Source organism: Haliotis asinina, chromosome 16, assembly GCF_037392515.1.
Source record: "Haliotis asinina isolate JCU_RB_2024 chromosome 16, JCU_Hal_asi_v2, whole genome shotgun sequence".
NCBI classification, from domain to species: domain Eukaryota; kingdom Metazoa; phylum Mollusca; class Gastropoda; order Lepetellida; family Haliotidae; genus Haliotis; species Haliotis asinina.
The window spans coordinates 19,720,423-19,738,211 of record NC_090295.1 but is presented as its reverse complement, the minus strand read 5'-3'; the positions used below and the strand labels follow the sequence as shown (position 1 = coordinate 19,738,211).

The 17,789-nt window shown below is 42.1% G+C and overlaps 1 protein-coding gene across 1 annotated transcript; it reads right to left on the bottom strand.

Moving 5' to 3' along the window:
• Positions 1 to 343: 343 nt before the first annotated feature.
• On the bottom strand, positions 344 to 7,499 carry LOC137268676 (uncharacterized). The gene is made up of 3 exons (XM_067803266.1): positions 7,314 to 7,499; positions 1,817 to 2,207; positions 344 to 651 (listed from the first exon to the last, which is right to left on the bottom strand). Exons 1-3 carry the CDS (start codon positions 7,497 to 7,499, stop codon positions 344 to 346), a joined length of 885 nt encoding a protein of 294 aa, XP_067659367.1.
• Between the last annotated feature and the right edge of the window lie 10,290 nt (positions 7,500 to 17,789).

The following is a 17,789-nucleotide window of genomic DNA, read 5'->3' as shown; positions in this document are numbered from 1 at the left end:
CATCCTGGTTTTTAAGCTTATTAATGAATACGGTCCTGGGCCCACGGGGGACAAAACCGTCACTAGTAAACCGATAACATTTGAAGACAAAATTTTCTGAAACAATTCGAATTGTTACATAAAAGGTCAGGCTAGCTATGCTCGAAACGTTCGTAGCCCTACGAACTTCTTAAGCCAGTTCTTATCACTTTAGCTGCGATCAAAGTTAAGAATTTTTACGACTGCTACCGTAAAGTTGTGTTACGTCATGTGAAACTAATTTCATTACATAGCACTTATGCATCCCTTCCACTGCTACCCGAACTCCTCTCTGGACGGTGAAGATTAGAAAGATCCGGAAGTTCTATGCACATACACAGTGCGTGACAGGACAGAAGTTTGGGCAGAGTATTCGACACCAGGTGTCCATGCCAGGAACATGGAAGAAGGACTCGGAAGCAACACATTTAGAACTATCGTAAGACGTCGGAACGGGTGGTGTCGTGGGACGTACAGTCGTCGTCACCTTCCCGCTAGAAGAAGAAGGTTGTGGTGTTGGCGTGGCTGAGTCTGTGGCGTATATGTTGATATCTGCGCAGTTTACAAACCACTCTTGAGGACCACATCCGACACACCCATCTTCCGCTTCCGGGTCACGACCCCAGTCTTTGCCTGTTCCAAATAGGATTGGATATTAGGTAATGACGCAAGTAGTATAACGCAACACAATAGTGTTGTTAATAGTGGAGTTAGTGATCAAGCTGGGAGAAATTGGTTACTGGCAGATTGAGGAAATTGGACAATCCATGATGTGACAGAGGAGTTTTAAAGTAAAAGTAAAAGGGTAATGGTAATTGTCATCAGTACAAAGAGTGCTCATGGTTTGACAACTTTAAATTTACACACCTGCACAACATCCGTCTGTCATTCACAATTCCAGGGATGACAATCTAATCATAATCAGATATGAAATTCCTCTGCGTAAACCGCAAAAGATCCGGGTTAGAATTGTTCTTCAGTAACCCATGCTTGTAAGAGGCGACTAACGAGATGGTGTGGTCAGGCCTGCTGACTTGGTTGACACATGTCATTGTATCCCAGTTGTGTAGATCGATGCTTGTGCTTCTGATCACTGGACCACCGCCTATAGTTGGATTAATGTCTTAGTGCGGCTTTAAACGACTAACCAACCAATCAATCCTCCTCGTAAATGTTTGACTTTTCAAGGACGTATATAACGTGAACATTTAAATAAATTTGACCGTTGCATCATGATGAAGAATTGCAAGGTTCTTGAGCCAATGAGATATCAAGTTTTATAAACCGTTTCAGCCTACTTCTGTTCCACTGGATTCAGATGTTTCAATACATCCACACAAAACACATACAAGAACACAAATGCCTTATATTTTTTCACAAACAAAACCTGACGTTCCTCTTCGACGAAAGTACATCTGATAAATGTATCCTGAATGTTTTTGCCAAATCTTCCTCAAACTTTAGAAGTGTCCACGACATTGGATGACCGTTCAAAACTTTCAGCCGAACTTTCATCAGACCTTCAACAATGGTTCGAACATTATTCAAATCGGTAACAGAAGATGACGTATCCCGCCGATGCGTTTGAGCCACGTTATTTGTGCAAAGAGCATAGTCTGCGACAGCGTTTTGGTCTACTCGCTGTTTGAGGCGTGGGGTGGTTAAATTGTTTGTTCGTCACACCGAAGACCGTGGTTTCCCACATTGATAAAATATATGTAACCCATTTCTGATGTCCCCCGCCGTGATATCGCTGGACCATTTTCACAAGCGGCGTAAAGCTAAACTCACAACTCACCTGTGACGTATCTCCACTGAAAGAGGCACTTATCACAAGTGACTCCCGGGGGCAGTGAAACCGCGAGTACGTAATCGTTGCTGCCCGCGTCTGGGTAAAACCTAGTCTTATTGGCTTCTTTGCCACTGAGCATGCGCACTGGCATCAAGTTCCGGTCAAGACAGTCCCCAGTTGCATCACCGGATGTGTTGGATTCTGGACAGAGTCTGAACTCGAAGTACCCCTTGTGATAAGTCGTGAGACGCACTGTCACCATGATGTCGCTACCAGCACGGTAGGATCGAACAATTATGCCGTTGGCGTACCTTCCGCCTACCTCGTTTTCACGTGGGAAGCTGTCGTAAGCGTCACCACAAATACCACAGCGACCGCCATTCCTCTGGTGTTGTCTCTGGAAAAGGATTTTTGAAATCGAAATTACAACTGCCTTCAAGTGACTGATAAAAGTACATCTGACATACATTTAATCATTACGTATTAATTCTTTACATGAGGAATTAGAAATGCAACTTCAACCACGACTACGACTGTTGATGCTGCTATTCCCGAACATGTTGACTGATGACAAGTGTGGTCGAGGAAAACTTAAGTCAACTAATATCGGGTTTAAGTTTAATTTTATTTGTAGGTATTTTTTCACTTTTTGCTGTACATGTTGTCGTTTAGCGCCACAATCAGCAATGTTCGATCTATGAGGCTGTAGTCTGAAGATAATAGAGCCTCAGCAGACACTCAAATGATTAACAAAATACTAAGTATGAAAGTCCATCTAAGCACGCACTGTAGGTGCGATGGCATCTGTCAAACAGGTCAGCCTTAAAATGATCGGATCCTATTTGAATTATGTCATGGAGGTGATCGTGGCGCCCTGTACTTCCACATCCATACAATATATCCTTATGTTTAGATCACTTTGTAAAATCGGGCTCAGATACGAACAGCTGATACAGTCGCTGAGCCATATCGTGACTATTGTATTGAATGTCATTTATCATTATATTCTTTGCATTTGTATATTTTTCTGTATGTATGTATTTTGTATACAATGCCACAAATTCCACTTTCATTTTGAAGAGTTGCTAATTTTGGAACGTCACTTTAATCATCCTTCATTTCACGCACGTGACGTAACGCACTTCGCAAGGATAATTAAGACATGACATTTACAGCTGAACGTGTCAGCATAATACCCAATCTATTGTTTGTTATACACCAGTAAATGTCTTAATGACCACTGTATAGACGTCCACACCAAAGCTGTAAACGCAGTGCTGAAACCCTGAACGATACAAATCTCATCCCATCCCCAGGTTTTGAATCTCTGGTCTCCCTAGGTCGTCTTTTCAGTATAAATGGGTTCATTTGTTACAATGAAAATTGTATATATTGGGCCTAACCCGCCGCTGTATAGGTTCAGTATCAATGCTCTTGAACCACAACCCACTTTTATGAAAACATGCGACACAAGGTACGTGTTCCCTGTTAACGCGTTTAACAAGGCGCCCGGCCGTTCCCGCCAAGGAGACAGGCGTGATATCACATGGCCAGGAAATCACCCTTTCAGGAAGAAGGTCAAATATTTAATGAGAGTATTCATTTTTGAATTCTTTAAAGAAAATGAAGACGAGTTATTGCTTCATTCACACGTGTTGCCCTGGCGCACACTCATCGTGTACAGCGCTGATGTATTCGCTTTGTCGGATGGGCTGCGTAGTATCGCGACTTGTTTAAACAGCTTCTGCCGGCATTATGAGGCCCGTCTTCTGGCTGGTTTTGTGTGTGTTTCAATCTGAACACTAATCTCTTGAATATAACTTGTCTCTCTTGAATGCTGCTTCCGGCCATCAGCGGGAGCAGCTGTGAGGGTTTTCAGTAGCCCTTCACATGTACAACTAATTCATTATTATGGGTGTGTGCTCCGGGTCAAAGCAACGCGGGACAGTGGGATAGCCTACTTGTCATAGCGTTCGCTAGTGACGCCAAAGACCCGGGTTCAAGTTCCCAAATGGGCACGATGTGTCAAGCCCATTTCCGGTGTCTCGCGCTGTGATATTGGTGGTATACTGCTAAAAGCAGCGTAAACCCATAGTCCATCGTAGAAATACCATAATCAGATAAATAGGGGATCGACTCTCGGACATTGATGATTAAGTTGCTTTCTCGTTCACCAAACTGATGAAAGCTCTCAGGTTCACCAGGTTGATGAGGGCGGTGGGGGTACCCTCGTGTTAAAGCTTTCAGCGTTATGACGAATAGCCGCACATGGGGATACGGTGTGTGAAATCCATTTCTTGTGTCCTCCGCTGTGATATTGCAGGAATATTGCTAAAAGCGGAGTAAACCCTAAAGTGACTGACCAGGGTGATGAGACTGTCCCTCTCGCTAATGCCACTCCTGTCATATACAAGTTAATCGGCTCACACAGCTGAAATAACCGCGTTCCAATAATGTGGGTCAACTCCAAGTCCGTGACTGTGTATTCAAGTCACGAAACCCACTCACGTTTTCAGCAATGAGAAAGACCAGATGGGCGGAAAAAGATGACAGCTAAAGATAAGACAGAAACGAAAATAGTGGTTATTATTATGACCTAACCCAACATAACTCATTATAACCTAACTTAGACAGTGATCTATGTTTACCAAAATATTCCAGAATATTGCACGAAAAATTTTACAAAGACTTAGACTTGCCATGGAAAGAAGCACTCAACTTTTAACGGGCTTCTATTTAACAGCGCCCTAAAAGCGAACATACTGAGACTATGGTCATGAGTGAGTTAGTGAGTGAGTTTAGTTTTACACCGCACCCAGTATTCCAGGTCTATGGCGGCGGTCTGTAAATAATCGAGTCTGGACCAGACAATCCAGTGATCGACAGCATGAGCATCGATTCGCGCAATTGGGAAACGATGACATGTGTCAACCAAGTCAGCGAGCCTTACCACCCGATCCCGTTAGTCGCCTCTTCCGACAAGCATAGTCACCTTTTATGGCAAGCATGGGTTGCTGAAGGCCTATTCTATCGGTTAGTCACTAGAAGAATATATTTTTGACAAACAAACTCCATTTAAACTAACTGGAACCCTAATGAGGTGAGATATTCGGAACTCGAACATTAGGAACATTTAGTACCTGCTTCAATTTGAGCGGTCGCGTCACAGCAAGGGCTGGACGGAGGGGAAGGTACTTTGTTTCAGGGGCCGCAAGAGACTATGCCCGTTCCAAGTTTAAACACTTGCACTGGGTTCGAGTTTGAATATTGCTGAATGTGACATTATGAATCAAAGGTATGCGAATGCAATTTGTTAATAGAGACTGATTTCGTGAGTTTGTTATATCACGGTTTGGTGTTGGACAAAGGCTTCAAGAGATCGAGATCCTAGCGAATTAGCATTTTGGGAAAATATTTGGTGCCAACAAACCCAGATACATTATCAGCGGGAGTCCGGGATTCGAACCCACAGTAGAAAAGGCTGTTGTGCAAGGAGCAACTGTTGACACATCACCGTAGTGCTATGTTCTCGTCGAGTTGGACGTCTTTAATCGATTGAAGCCAGATGAATATTGACTCAGAATTCAACCTTACATTGTATAAACTGAGGTGAAGCGAACAAGAGTTTATCTTCGCATTCACCATTACAATGATTAGCTGGCGACCTGCACACTCAGACAAGACATGTTTGTCCTCGCAAAAGTAGGAATAGTAAGAAAAAGGAAGGAACTACGTGAGTCTTCACGACGTCTACAGCACTCATACATTATATCATATAGCCATAGTGATGACCCGAGCTCACGCACACGCACACGCACAATCATGCACACACACACACACTCGCAATGTAAATACAAACATATTGAAAGCATTCATCTTCATGTAAACCTTTTGTCGTTGCCCCCAATACCAAACCTCCCCTCAATATGTTTCTAGCTTCCTACATTCACTTGTTAAACTCTCATAGCGATGCATCTTCTTCTTTTCCTGATTTAAATAATGAATCGTTGGGGACACACGAAACATATTTTTGAAACATTTCGCCTTATATGGGAAGTGGAGTGGTTGAACAGCCAAGTGCCTAAAGCGTTCGCTCGTTTTGTTGAAGACCCGGGTGCGATTCGCCTCATGGGTACAATTTGTGAAGCCCATTGGTAGTTTTCCCTAACGTGATATCGCTGGAATATTGCTAGAAATATTGTGAAACTAAATTTACTTCCAATAGCAAATGATTATGTTTCTAAGTCTGTCAGCGTCAGTATTGTGGTCGTTCGTGTCTCAGAAAGGGGATTGTCCACAGCGGCACCAAACCTTATTCACTCACTCACTCTAGACCGCATTTTAGGACCACTGATTCGTAAATTAGATTTGAATCATATTCATCTATTATTATTGTTCTTATGTGTAGGATAGGCTCATCATTGCTCAAACTATATCCTGCTGGTAGAAGAGCGAAGAAAGTATGATAAATTTACATCGAAGTGGACAGCTCCCTCTTGTGTTATTTTTCGTGTAGAATCTGAGCATTACATGTGTTACGTGAGTCCACATTACGTTAAATTAAGACATGATATCCTTTCATGGGTACTTATGCACCTATAGTACGATAGGAAAATTAATTAAAAATGGAACACGTAATATGTATTAATTTTATATATACATAACATTTAATAATCCACAAGCTGTTAATCTTATGGCTAAATGTGCATTTCATGTTTATGAAAATGCCACAACTGTACTTTGAAACAAATGTCACATTATGTTGAATATTTATATGTACTGGCGCTTGTATCACTTTGTAAATTTTATGTATTTGATTAATGGGTCTGTGACCCCCATACAGAAATAAACACACTTTCAATAACCACTTATTAAATTTTCATAATTGTAGTGCGTGCCTTCTTCTGTGTGAGTAAGTGAATGCGACGCTCACAAACTTAGAACTTCTTATAAATACCGATACACAAGTGCTGTACTCTCATAAAAACAGGATATATACAACCAGTGTTCCGTTGTTCAAAACAACCTTAGCTACGATCAGCCTTAAACACTAAAGTTAGAGTTACGATCACCTTAAGAAAAAGATACGCCCGTTGCACATAACAACCTTAGGGCAACCTTAACTCAGACTCCAACCTTAGCCGTAACCTTAACTATGACTGAACTCTTCAGCGCTGGAGTAATGGAAACATCCCTCGGTACCACGGGAATTCAGCGTGTCCAGTTGACTCAGTCTGTCTCTGTACACTCTCTGCTTCCTGAACTTCTTTCAATCTTGTATAAAATAAAAGCAGCCGCCATATTCCCTTCCCAACCTTTGAGACACTAAGGTTGGTGCGGACCAACCTTAGTTATCAACCATAGCTTAAGGTTCACCATAGTTAAGGTTGTTTCGTGCAACAAGAGGCTAACCTTAGTAAATGTGTCTAGAGATAAGATGACCTTAAGAGATGAGGCTGCTTTGAACAACGGAGCACAGGACAACAACTTCATCAGAACTCACCTCTTTTCCGCCACAGTTGAGTTCCATATCGTTGTAGTTCACAGGCGTGTCGAACCCCACACGCCACATGCTGGAACGTTGAGGGGGTTCAAGGAGGTACCCATGAGACGTAACAACATCAACAACACCCAACACCACGACCACGATCGGCAAGACCGCGCCCCAAGTTCCACGCAACGTCTTCATCACTGAACAGTTCCTGCCTCAGTGTTCAAACCAACCTCGGTCTTCATTGTATATCATACTAGGATGTTTACATACCACAAAGTAAATATTTGTCATACGTCTATGCATTCCTATAGAGATGTGAATGTTTGAAGCTAAATGATTCTTTTTCATCTCGATGTAATGGTGACAGAAATGCCGTCAATGTGCTTCACCCGGTCCAATAGAGTAAATACACCCGCCTGTTGATATGTTCTCTGGGGATAAGCGAAACATGACCTGATAGAAACTAACATAATTAATTTTCGTATGACAAGCATCCTTTTCAAATAAAACATTCAAGAACAAATAAATTGCAGATTAGTTTCAGAAACGGAGAAGGGACTTCTGGTATAAGGTAAGACTGCCTAATAAAGAAACGTTACAAAACGGGTGACTGTTTTATCAGATTCGGCAAATAACATTGAGGAATCTACGGACATATAGATCCTGGGATAACTGCCTGAAAATTCCAACGATGATAGATGTAAGATAATGGCCGAGGTGGGCTAGGGTCGTCAACTGATTATTTGCTTTCGTTTTGTTTTGCATTGTTGTTTTCTGTTTTTTTTCTGTTGTTGTTGGGTTTTTTTGCATTGTATTGTTTTGTTGCGTTTTTTTGTGTTTTGTTGTTTGTTTTGTTTTGTTTTGTTTTTGTTTTGTTTTAGTTGTACGTGTTGTTTAACGCTGCGCATTCCATTTATTGTCAGTATAATATAAGTATAGATCCATGCATTTTGGACGCCACGTCTCTCACGACAAGCATGTGTTCCTGTCAGTTCTTGTGCGCACCTAGGGATGAAGACTTCAGTTGTAACTTCAGTACCATTAGGCGAGAGAATGTTGCTAAACGAAAAACTGCTAAAAACGGGAGAAATCAGTATTATCTATAATCCAGACATATCTACCTTGTCCTACCTTATCTATCTGGTCATATCTACCTTGTCCGCTGCTCTTTTAGCACTGAGTCTTTATGCAAACTGTAATATTCAGAGAAATCATCTTGTTTCCCTGAATTATCACTAGCGTGAGTTTCGTTTTCCGCCACACTCAGCAATATTTCACCTAAATGACGGCGGTCTGTAAATAACCGAGTGTGAACCAGAGCATCCAGTGATCAGCAGCATGAGCATCGATCTACAGAGCTTTATAATTGCCGAAGGGTAACGCAGAAAGAAAATATTCATATATAAGAAGTTATTTTCAATTGAAGTCCACTGTGCCTATAAGCAAACATTAGCGTGATATTTGGTAAACAATGATACAGGGGCTGTGGTGTAGTCCAGTGGTTAACCCGTTCGCTCATCACGCCGAAGACCCGGGTTCGATTCCCCACATGAGTACCTTGTGTCAAGCCCATTTCTGGTGTCCCTCGCTGTGAGGTTGCTGGAACATCGCTTAAAAACGGCGTAAATTCATACTCACTCAAATCAGTGCCAGGATGAGATAAATAGGGGATATCCTACAGTTCCATCTGGATACGATCGACTGGGACATAGAAGCTTGGCTTTTCACAATCAAATAACAATCCTTAACCTGGTCTCGGGCATAAAAAGTGTAGTCTGTTTCGTAAAGAATGTTCACAATATACGTCACCTGGTCGTGACTTTGAATGCCGCTGGCAACGTGTTTGGACATATACCAATCTGCCCAATATAAGACAACGTTAAGGTATTCGACATCAGTATTCAGAGATGGGGAACAAAGCGTCAGGTGAAGTGGATATCACACCCCAGGAGGTAGAGTAGAGGATCGCCTCAATTCTGTAAAACATTATATCCGTTTATGCCCTTTTCTTCCACACCCGTGGGTGCGAAACTCATGTAAAAAATGTCATCAAACATATGCGTGAGATCGATTTCAGAGTTATTGGCTACACAATGGTGATGACCTAAGGTCAGGTTATGGCGGACTATTTTCCTGATTAAAATTCATTGATAAGTTATTCGTGCTTCAATCGAGCTCAAACCTGTTACTCGTGCCCAACACCTCTATGCCTACCTGACATTTGCTCGTTTGTACTTATGTGGGTAATTATGCATTTAAACACACTTAATATGTATTTAACGTTCGATTCTGTTTTCAAAGTATTTAAAGCTTTAGATTCTATTCATAAATTCAAGCTGGCTTGAGCAATCAGTTATATCCGTGCATATCACCGGCGCGGTTCCCTTTCAACATAAAATTTGTACAACATTGTAACTTTTACTGGAGAGATATGACGTGTATCATGCATTTTCTTGCAAACTTTCTTGACAACATAACGTTAGTTATGGGGGATACTTTGCACTGAATTTGATTCAAACGTTTTAAAACTTTAAAACACAGCAAACATCAAGTACACAACAACACTTTGATAACTAATGCGTCTCCACCGAAAACAATAGTCTGCGTCAAACATAGGTGTAAATTTGCCTGTCAGTGTATATCAAATATTATTTCTGTCTCATCTCTCAACAGGACGGTGGATGTAGGCCACTGGTTAATGCGTTCGCTCGTCACGCCGTAGGCCCGGGGTCTGTTCTCCACATGGGTACAATGTGTAAAGCCCGTTCTTGCTGTGATATTGCTGAAATATTGCTAAAAGGCATCGTAAATTCATACTCACTCATTCATCTTTTGACAATCATCTTAGGCTATACCCGGGGTCTACACGACTACGGCGCTTGCAGGTCGACTGAACCCCGCGTTTTCCTCACCCCAACACGGATCCCTACCCAGCAGAGAGGCCGTTCCTGCAACAGAGGGTCGAGCATGGGTGGCTGCAGTCACACAAAGAGGTCAGAAGCGTGGACGGAGCCTCAGTGTTGGGAACACCCCCCATCGGCACACAAAGGTATTGTTGAGAATACGTATACACCCAAGTCAGTACTTAAGTACTTACTGGCAAACGAGGATAAGTTGAGTACCGACATGACAATTGAGCGGTTTTAGCGAGTATGAGTGCTGCCCACTGGCGCTTGCCATTATGAGCGAAAGAGTCCCAGAATGTCCTTGATCAAGTGTAGCGAAATGGGTGAAGCGCGTGGCGGAATCAATTTCATCGCCAAGCACTGTATGTGCACAAGCCTATATCTATTCTACAAGCCTAACAAATGAGTTTGTTCATTGCTGTGCACAGCCTACTTCTCGTAAACGCGTTCTCTGCGCCGGTCAGACTTGTCCATGTTTGCTAGTAGCTCCGTATCTGGCGACAACCAGTTAAGATGAAATGCATTCAAGTGTACTGCATATATTCCCACACGAAATCTTTTTAACATTGGGTGAAAACCAGGTGAAGTAATTGACCAAGTCAGCAAAAAATGGTCATTTGAAGAGATTTATCTTTTGTGGGGAGACCTTTGCAAACAGAAATATGAGTTTTGAAAACAAACAACTTAGGAACGGGCCTACATACAGCCTGAGAAAATTCCTGAAAAGGAACCTGATATATATTACACATTTTGAGAAAACCAGTGAATTGATTTATTTTTGCTTGTAATTGTCATGGACAACATGATACATATAATGACCTCGGTTTGAAACATCACGCATGAATCTCTCACACTCTGTCATTAGGGTTTACATTGTTCTTGGTTTGGTCCGTCCTGACCTCCTAGCTGTCCTGTTCCTTAGCGTGATCGTAGCGCCAAGAAGACTTTTAACTTCCATACTTTAACATAGACTTAAAGGCAGACGTAGCGCTACGGTCGCGTTGAGGAAACCCCGGACCCAGATGCCGATTATTGTCTCCTCTCACGAATTAACCTCTTTCACTAAGGTTAACCTTTTCTCCCATTTTTTTAACTTTGCACTACTAGTACTAAGTTTACCCTAGTGACTTAAGATCACCTTAGAGCTTGGTGAAAGGAGACCCAGGAGCGGGCCTGAGTTCTCCATCGGCAGCACTGCCCTTGTGACGCTCTTGGATCAGGGCGATGCAGAAGGCTGTCTTGTCTGGGAGGCTCCATGCACTTTGTAATACTCTTGTAAAAGCTTACATGATGAGGGGCCAAGGGTCCTGATAATGACTGACTGTGCCAGGAACACCCATCTTCTATCTGCAGTTGCTATTATAAACGTGAGACAAAATCAATATTCGTCATCAACCGCCTTATTTCATAGAACCGTTCCACCTGGAATGGGAGACACCCATGACTCCTCCTTTCACTGATGGGGCGAAATTGTAACCTGGAGGTAAAAGCGTTCGCTTTTCACACCGAAGACACGGGTTCGATTCCCCACATGGTACAATCTGTGAACTCATTTCTGGTACCACCCGCCGTGATGCTGTTGGAATATTGCTAAAAGCGGTGTAAAACCATACTCACTCACTCTTTTACTGCACATGGGCGTAGAGGGCCCAGCGGTCCAGTCGTCGAAGGATGACCACGGTTCGAACCCCACTTCAGCATGAATATGTTTCTGGGTTTGTTGGTGCCGTATACCTTCTCCAAACATCAAACCGACTCTAACCCAAATTACTTACTCGTGTTGTTCATTACGAGTCTTATACAGCGCATCATTGTTATAATGCCACCATGGATATAATAGCATGGTTTTGCTAGAACAGATATTCCTGCCTATATAATATAGGTTATATATGGTTATAATGCCACGCTGACTATAAATGTCAACGCAAAAATAAAAACATCATGTTTACATTATGTTTTACAAATACTATTTCACTTCAATCGTCAGTAAAAACCAATTCATCAATCAAAAGTTTTAAGAACGTCCTATTCTCCATGTACTTTGTTTATACTGTTTCACTTTCAAGGTAATTATCCCTTTCAGTGTGATGCTGTAAGCAATTATGTCTTATCAAAACAGGAGACATGTACATTTTTGTAGTTATTTAGTTCTCACAGAACTGATCTAGTGCTATTGCAGATGATAGTGTTGTGATTTGTTCATTGTATGATTTCGCGTGTTATGCATGACTAATTTCATGTTATGCATGAATAATTACATGCATAATAATACTTTTATAAGATAGGTTCAAGTGTGGTTCAGAGACATAGTGCTGTTGATGATAATATTGTTATGACTTGTTGAATGAATATGTTATCAATACTGACTTTTTGAGTTTGTGACATTTTTTCCTATGACTTTGTTCCTACTCAAATCTATTACTTTCTTTCCAAGTCACAACAGTCTCGTTTCCTGTTGACTGTGTTCCGTCCGAGAACGCAACCTAATGCAATAACCAGTCCAGAGTTTGCTAAGTCAGTAAACTGGATTCATAAATATTAATCAGTATGATTACTTGTATATTGCAACACTACGCTCCTTCTAATCCTTGCAAACACGTCGTAAAGCGTTCTCTGTCGTACAGCGAGCTCTGACAAACGGAAACATGGAAATCTCAAAATGAGGTTCTGCCGCTAGAAAGGTTTGGCGGTCGGGTACGGAATTGATGTATCAACCTCATTGTGCGTTACAGCAAGAACTTCACTAAATAAGCGAAACAAAACCCACATAACAGATATTACTACCTTATCAAACAGGGACAGTCTGTGACGTCTTAGTTAAAGTCATGCTGCCCACACCTCGCCATAAAATACAGAAGTAGAATGTTATTAAGTTTAAAATTAAAATGCATTTGTAAATTCATTTTCTTATGAAATAAGGACGTGACATTCAGTGTAACCAGAGTTGTGATGTCTGTTTTCATCTTCAAACGAGAAAATTCGGTTGAAAAGTAGGTAATTTTCTGAATAAGTTAATGAGACTAATAATTCGACATAGTATGACTTTTCTCCTACAACCAATAACACCACCCTAGACATAATGCAATATTTTCTCCTGGACAAACGGTGGCAGTATGACCGGGGTATGGTGTAGTTGGAAAGTCGGTTCGTGATCAATCAAATAATGAAGACAACCATGATGTCCACGTCAATATTTACACCTCAGAAACCTATCTGTAACCTTGATGTCCACGTCAGTATTGACACCTCAGAAACCTATCTGTAACCTTGATGTCCACGTCAGTATTGACACCTCAGAAACCTATCTGTAACCTTGATGTCCACGTCAGTATTGACACCTCAGAAACCTATCTGTAACCTTGATGTCCACGTCAGTATTGACACCTCAGAAACCTATCTGTAACCTTGATGTCCACGTCAGTACTGACACCTCAGAAACCTATCTGTAACCTTGATGTCCACGTCAGTATTGACACCTCAGAAACCTATCTGTAACCTTGATGTCCACGTCAATATTTACACCTCAGAAACCTATCTGTAACCTTGATGTCCACGTCAGTATTGACACCTCAGAAACCTATCTGTAACCTTGATGTCCACGTCAGTATTGACACCTCAGAAACCTATCCGTAACCTTGATGTCCACGTCAGTATTGACACCTCAGAAACCTATCTGTAACCTTGATGTCCACGTCAGTATTGACACCTCAGAAACCTATCTGTAACCTTGATGTCCACGTCAATATTTACACCTCAGAAACCTATCTGTAACCTTGATGTCCACGTCAGTATTGACACCTCAGAAACCTATCTGTAACCTTGATGTCCACGTCAGTATTGACACCTCAGAAACCTATCCGTAACCTTGATGTCCACGTCAGTATTGACACCTCAGAAACCTATCTGTAACCTTGATGTCCACGTCAGTATTGACACCTCAGAAACCTATCTGTAACCTTGATGTCCACGTCAGTATTGACACCTCAGAAACCTATCTGTAACCTTGATGTCCACGTCAGTATTGACACCTCAGAAACCTATCTGTAACCTTGATGTCCACGTCAGTATTGACACCTCAGAAACCTATCTGTAACCTTGATGTCCACGTCAGTATTGACACCTCAGAAACCTATCTGTAACCTTGATGTCCACGTCAGTATTGACACCTCAGAAACCTATCTGTAACCTTGATGTCCACGTCAGTATTTACACCTCAGAAACCTATCTGTAACCTTGATGTCCACGTCAGTATTGACACCTCAGAAACCTATCTGTAACCTTGATGTCCACGTCAGTATTGACACCTCAGAAACCTATCTGTAACCTTGATGTCCACGTCAGTATTTACACCTCAGAAACCTATCTGTAACCTTGATGTCCACGTCAGTATTGACACCTCAGAAACCTATCTGTAACCTTGATGTCCACGTCAGTATTGACACCTCAGAAACCTATCTGTAACCTTGATGTCCACGTCAGTATTGACACCTCAGAAACCTATCTGTAACCTTGATGTCCACGTCAGTATTGACACCTCAGAAACCTATCTGTAACCTTGATGTCCACGTCAATATTTACACCTCAGAAACCTATCTGTAACCTTGATGTCCACGTCAGTATTGACACCTCAGAAACCTATCTGTAACCTTGATGTCCACGTCAGTATTGACACCTCAGAAACCTATCTGTAACCTTGATGTCCACGTCAGTATTGACACCTCAGAAACCTATCTGTAACCTTGATGTCCACGTCAGTATTGACACCTCAGAAACCTATCTGTAACCTTGATGTCCACGTCAGTATTGACACCTCAGAAACCTATCTGTAACCTTGATGTCCACGTCAGTATTTACACCTCAGAAACCTATCTGTAACCTTGATGTCCACGTCAGTATTGACACCTCAGAAACCTATCTGTAACCTTGATGTCCACGTCAGTATTTACACCTCAGAAACCTATCTGTAACCTTGATGTCCACGTCAGTATTGACACCTCAGAAACCTATCTGTAACCTTGATGTCCACGTCAGTATTGACACCTCAGAAACCTATCTGTAACCTTGATGTCCACGTCAGTATTGACACCTCAGAAACCTATCTGTAACCTTGATGTCCACGTCAGTATTGACACCTCAGAAACCTATCTGTAACCTTGATGTCCACGTCAATATTTACACCTCAGAAACCTATCTGTAACCTTGATGTCCACGTCAGTATTGACACCTCAGAAACCTATCTGTAACCTTGATGTCCACGTCAGTATTGACACCTCAGAAACCTATCTGTAACCTTGATGTCCACGTCAGTATTGACACCTCAGAAACCTATCTGTAACCTTGATGTCCACGTCAGTATTGACACCTCAGAAACCTATCTGTAACCTTGATGTCCACGTCAGTATTGACACCTCAGAAACCTATCTGTAACCTTGATGTCCACGTCAGTATTGACACCTCAGAAACCTATCTGTAACCTTGATGTCCACGTCAGTATTGACACCTCAGAAACCTATCTGTAACCTTGATGTCCACGTCAGTATTGACACCTCAGAAACCTATCTGTAACCTTGATGTCCACGTCAGTATTGACACCTCAGAAACCTATCTGTAACCTTGATGTCCACGTCAGTATTGACACCTCAGAAACCTATCTGTAACCTTGATGTCCACGTCAGTATTGACACCTCAGAAACCTATCTGTAACCTTGATGTCCACGTCAGTATTGACACCTCAGAAACCTATCTGTAACCTTGATGTCCACGTCAGTATTGACACCTCAGAAACCTATCTGTAACCTTGATGTCCACGTCAGCATTGACACCTCAGAAACCTATCTGTAACCTTGATGTCCACGTCAGCATTGACACCTCAGAAACCTATCTGTAACCTTGATGTCCACGTCAGTACTGACACCTCAGAAACCTATCTGTAACCTTGATGTCCACGTCAGTATTGACACCTCAGAAACCTATCTGTAACCTTGATGTCCACGTCAGTATTGACACCTCAGAAACCTATCTGTAACCTTGATGTCCACGTCAGTATTGACACCTCAGAAACCTATCTGTAACCTTGATGTCCACGTCAGTATTGACACCTCAGAAACCTATCTGTAACCTTGATGTCCACGTCAGTATTGACACCTCAGAAACCTATCTGTAACCTTGATGTCCACGTCAGTATTGACACCTCAGAAACCTATCTGTAACCTTGATGTCCACGTCAGTATTGACACCTCAGAAACCTATCTGTAACCTTGATGTCCACGTCAGTATTGACACCTCAGACACCTATCTGTAACCTTGATGTCCACGTCAGTATTGACACCTCAGACACCTATCTGTAACCTTGATGTCCACGTCAGTATTGACACCTCAGAAACCTATCTGTAACCTTGATGTCCACGTCAGTATTGACACCTCAGAAACCTATCTGTAACCTTGATGTCCACGTCAGTATTGACACCTCAGAAACCTATCTGTAACCTTGATGTCCACGTCAGTATTGACACCTCAGAAACCTATCTGTAACCTTGATGTCCACGTCAGTATTGACACCTCAGAAACCTATCTGTAACCTTGATGTCCACGTCAGTATTGACACCTCAGAAACCTATCTGTAACCTTGATGTCCACGTCAGTATTGACACCTCAGAAACCTATCTGTAACCTTGATGTCCACGTCAGTATTGACACCTCAGAAACCTATCTGTAACCTTGATGTCCACGTCAGTATTGACACCTCAGAAACCTATCTGTAACCTTGATGTCCACGTCAGTATTGACACCTCAGAAACCTATCTGTAACAGCCAGCGGAACTTGAACCACTGACCTCGTAATATAGTTGTATGCGAGGTCACGGTCACAGGGAAGGAACATGAGATGACAGGTAGAATGCAGTTTAACTTGGCGTTCAAAAATATTTCACCTCAGGTCTGGTCCTTTACAGTAGTGGATGGCGAGCTGGGTGGATGGAGTGGGGTTGAGATAAGGACAGTTTTTTACTTTGATGTCAGCTACATTTCATTTATATGTTTGCGGTCTGTAAATATTGGAGTCTGGGTCAGACAGTCCAGTGATCAACATCAGGCGCAATTGGGATACGATGACAACTGGATCCGCCTATGATTCACCCTGCAGAGGGATGGCGAACAATGATACGATTTAGTATATCCAGTTTAATTCAGTTCAGTAAACATTTAACAAACCCTTGGCAATAATTCATATCAACAACGATTTGGGGTTGAAGTTTTCTGTTTTATAATTTCAGAATTTCATGGCAAATACCACATTAAGGATGTCCTGAAAGTTAGGGTAGTGGGTGGAGTTGTGGAAAGGCAGGTTCAAAATTAAATCCAGGAGAGCTATGAAGAGAACAGCAAGACGAGGACAGGTTGTGTTAAAATGCACTTGTGTTGAATGCACTTGTGTTAAATGCACTTGTGTTAAAATGCACTTGTGTTTTAATCGTCTCAGACCTGTTTCCAGCGAGATTTCCGTGCAGACGACCCGGATGTTCTGTTCTTTGGGGTCAGGGAGACCCTTCTGAAAACGACGAATAAATTTCCATTTGGGGGT

Coding starts and splice junctions, on each gene's coding strand:
- LOC137268676 (XM_067803266.1), bottom strand. CDS start 7,499: ATGAAGACGTTGCGTGGAACTTGGGGCGCGGTCTTGCCGATCGTGGTC. Junction 2,208..7,313: donor TCAACTGTGGCGGAAAAGAG/GTGAGTTCTGAT, acceptor ATCCTTTTCCAG/AGACAACACCAGAGGAATGG. Junction 652..1,816: donor TCAGTGGAGATACGTCACAG/GTGAGTTGTGAG, acceptor TATTTGGAACAG/GCAAAGACTGGGGTCGTGAC.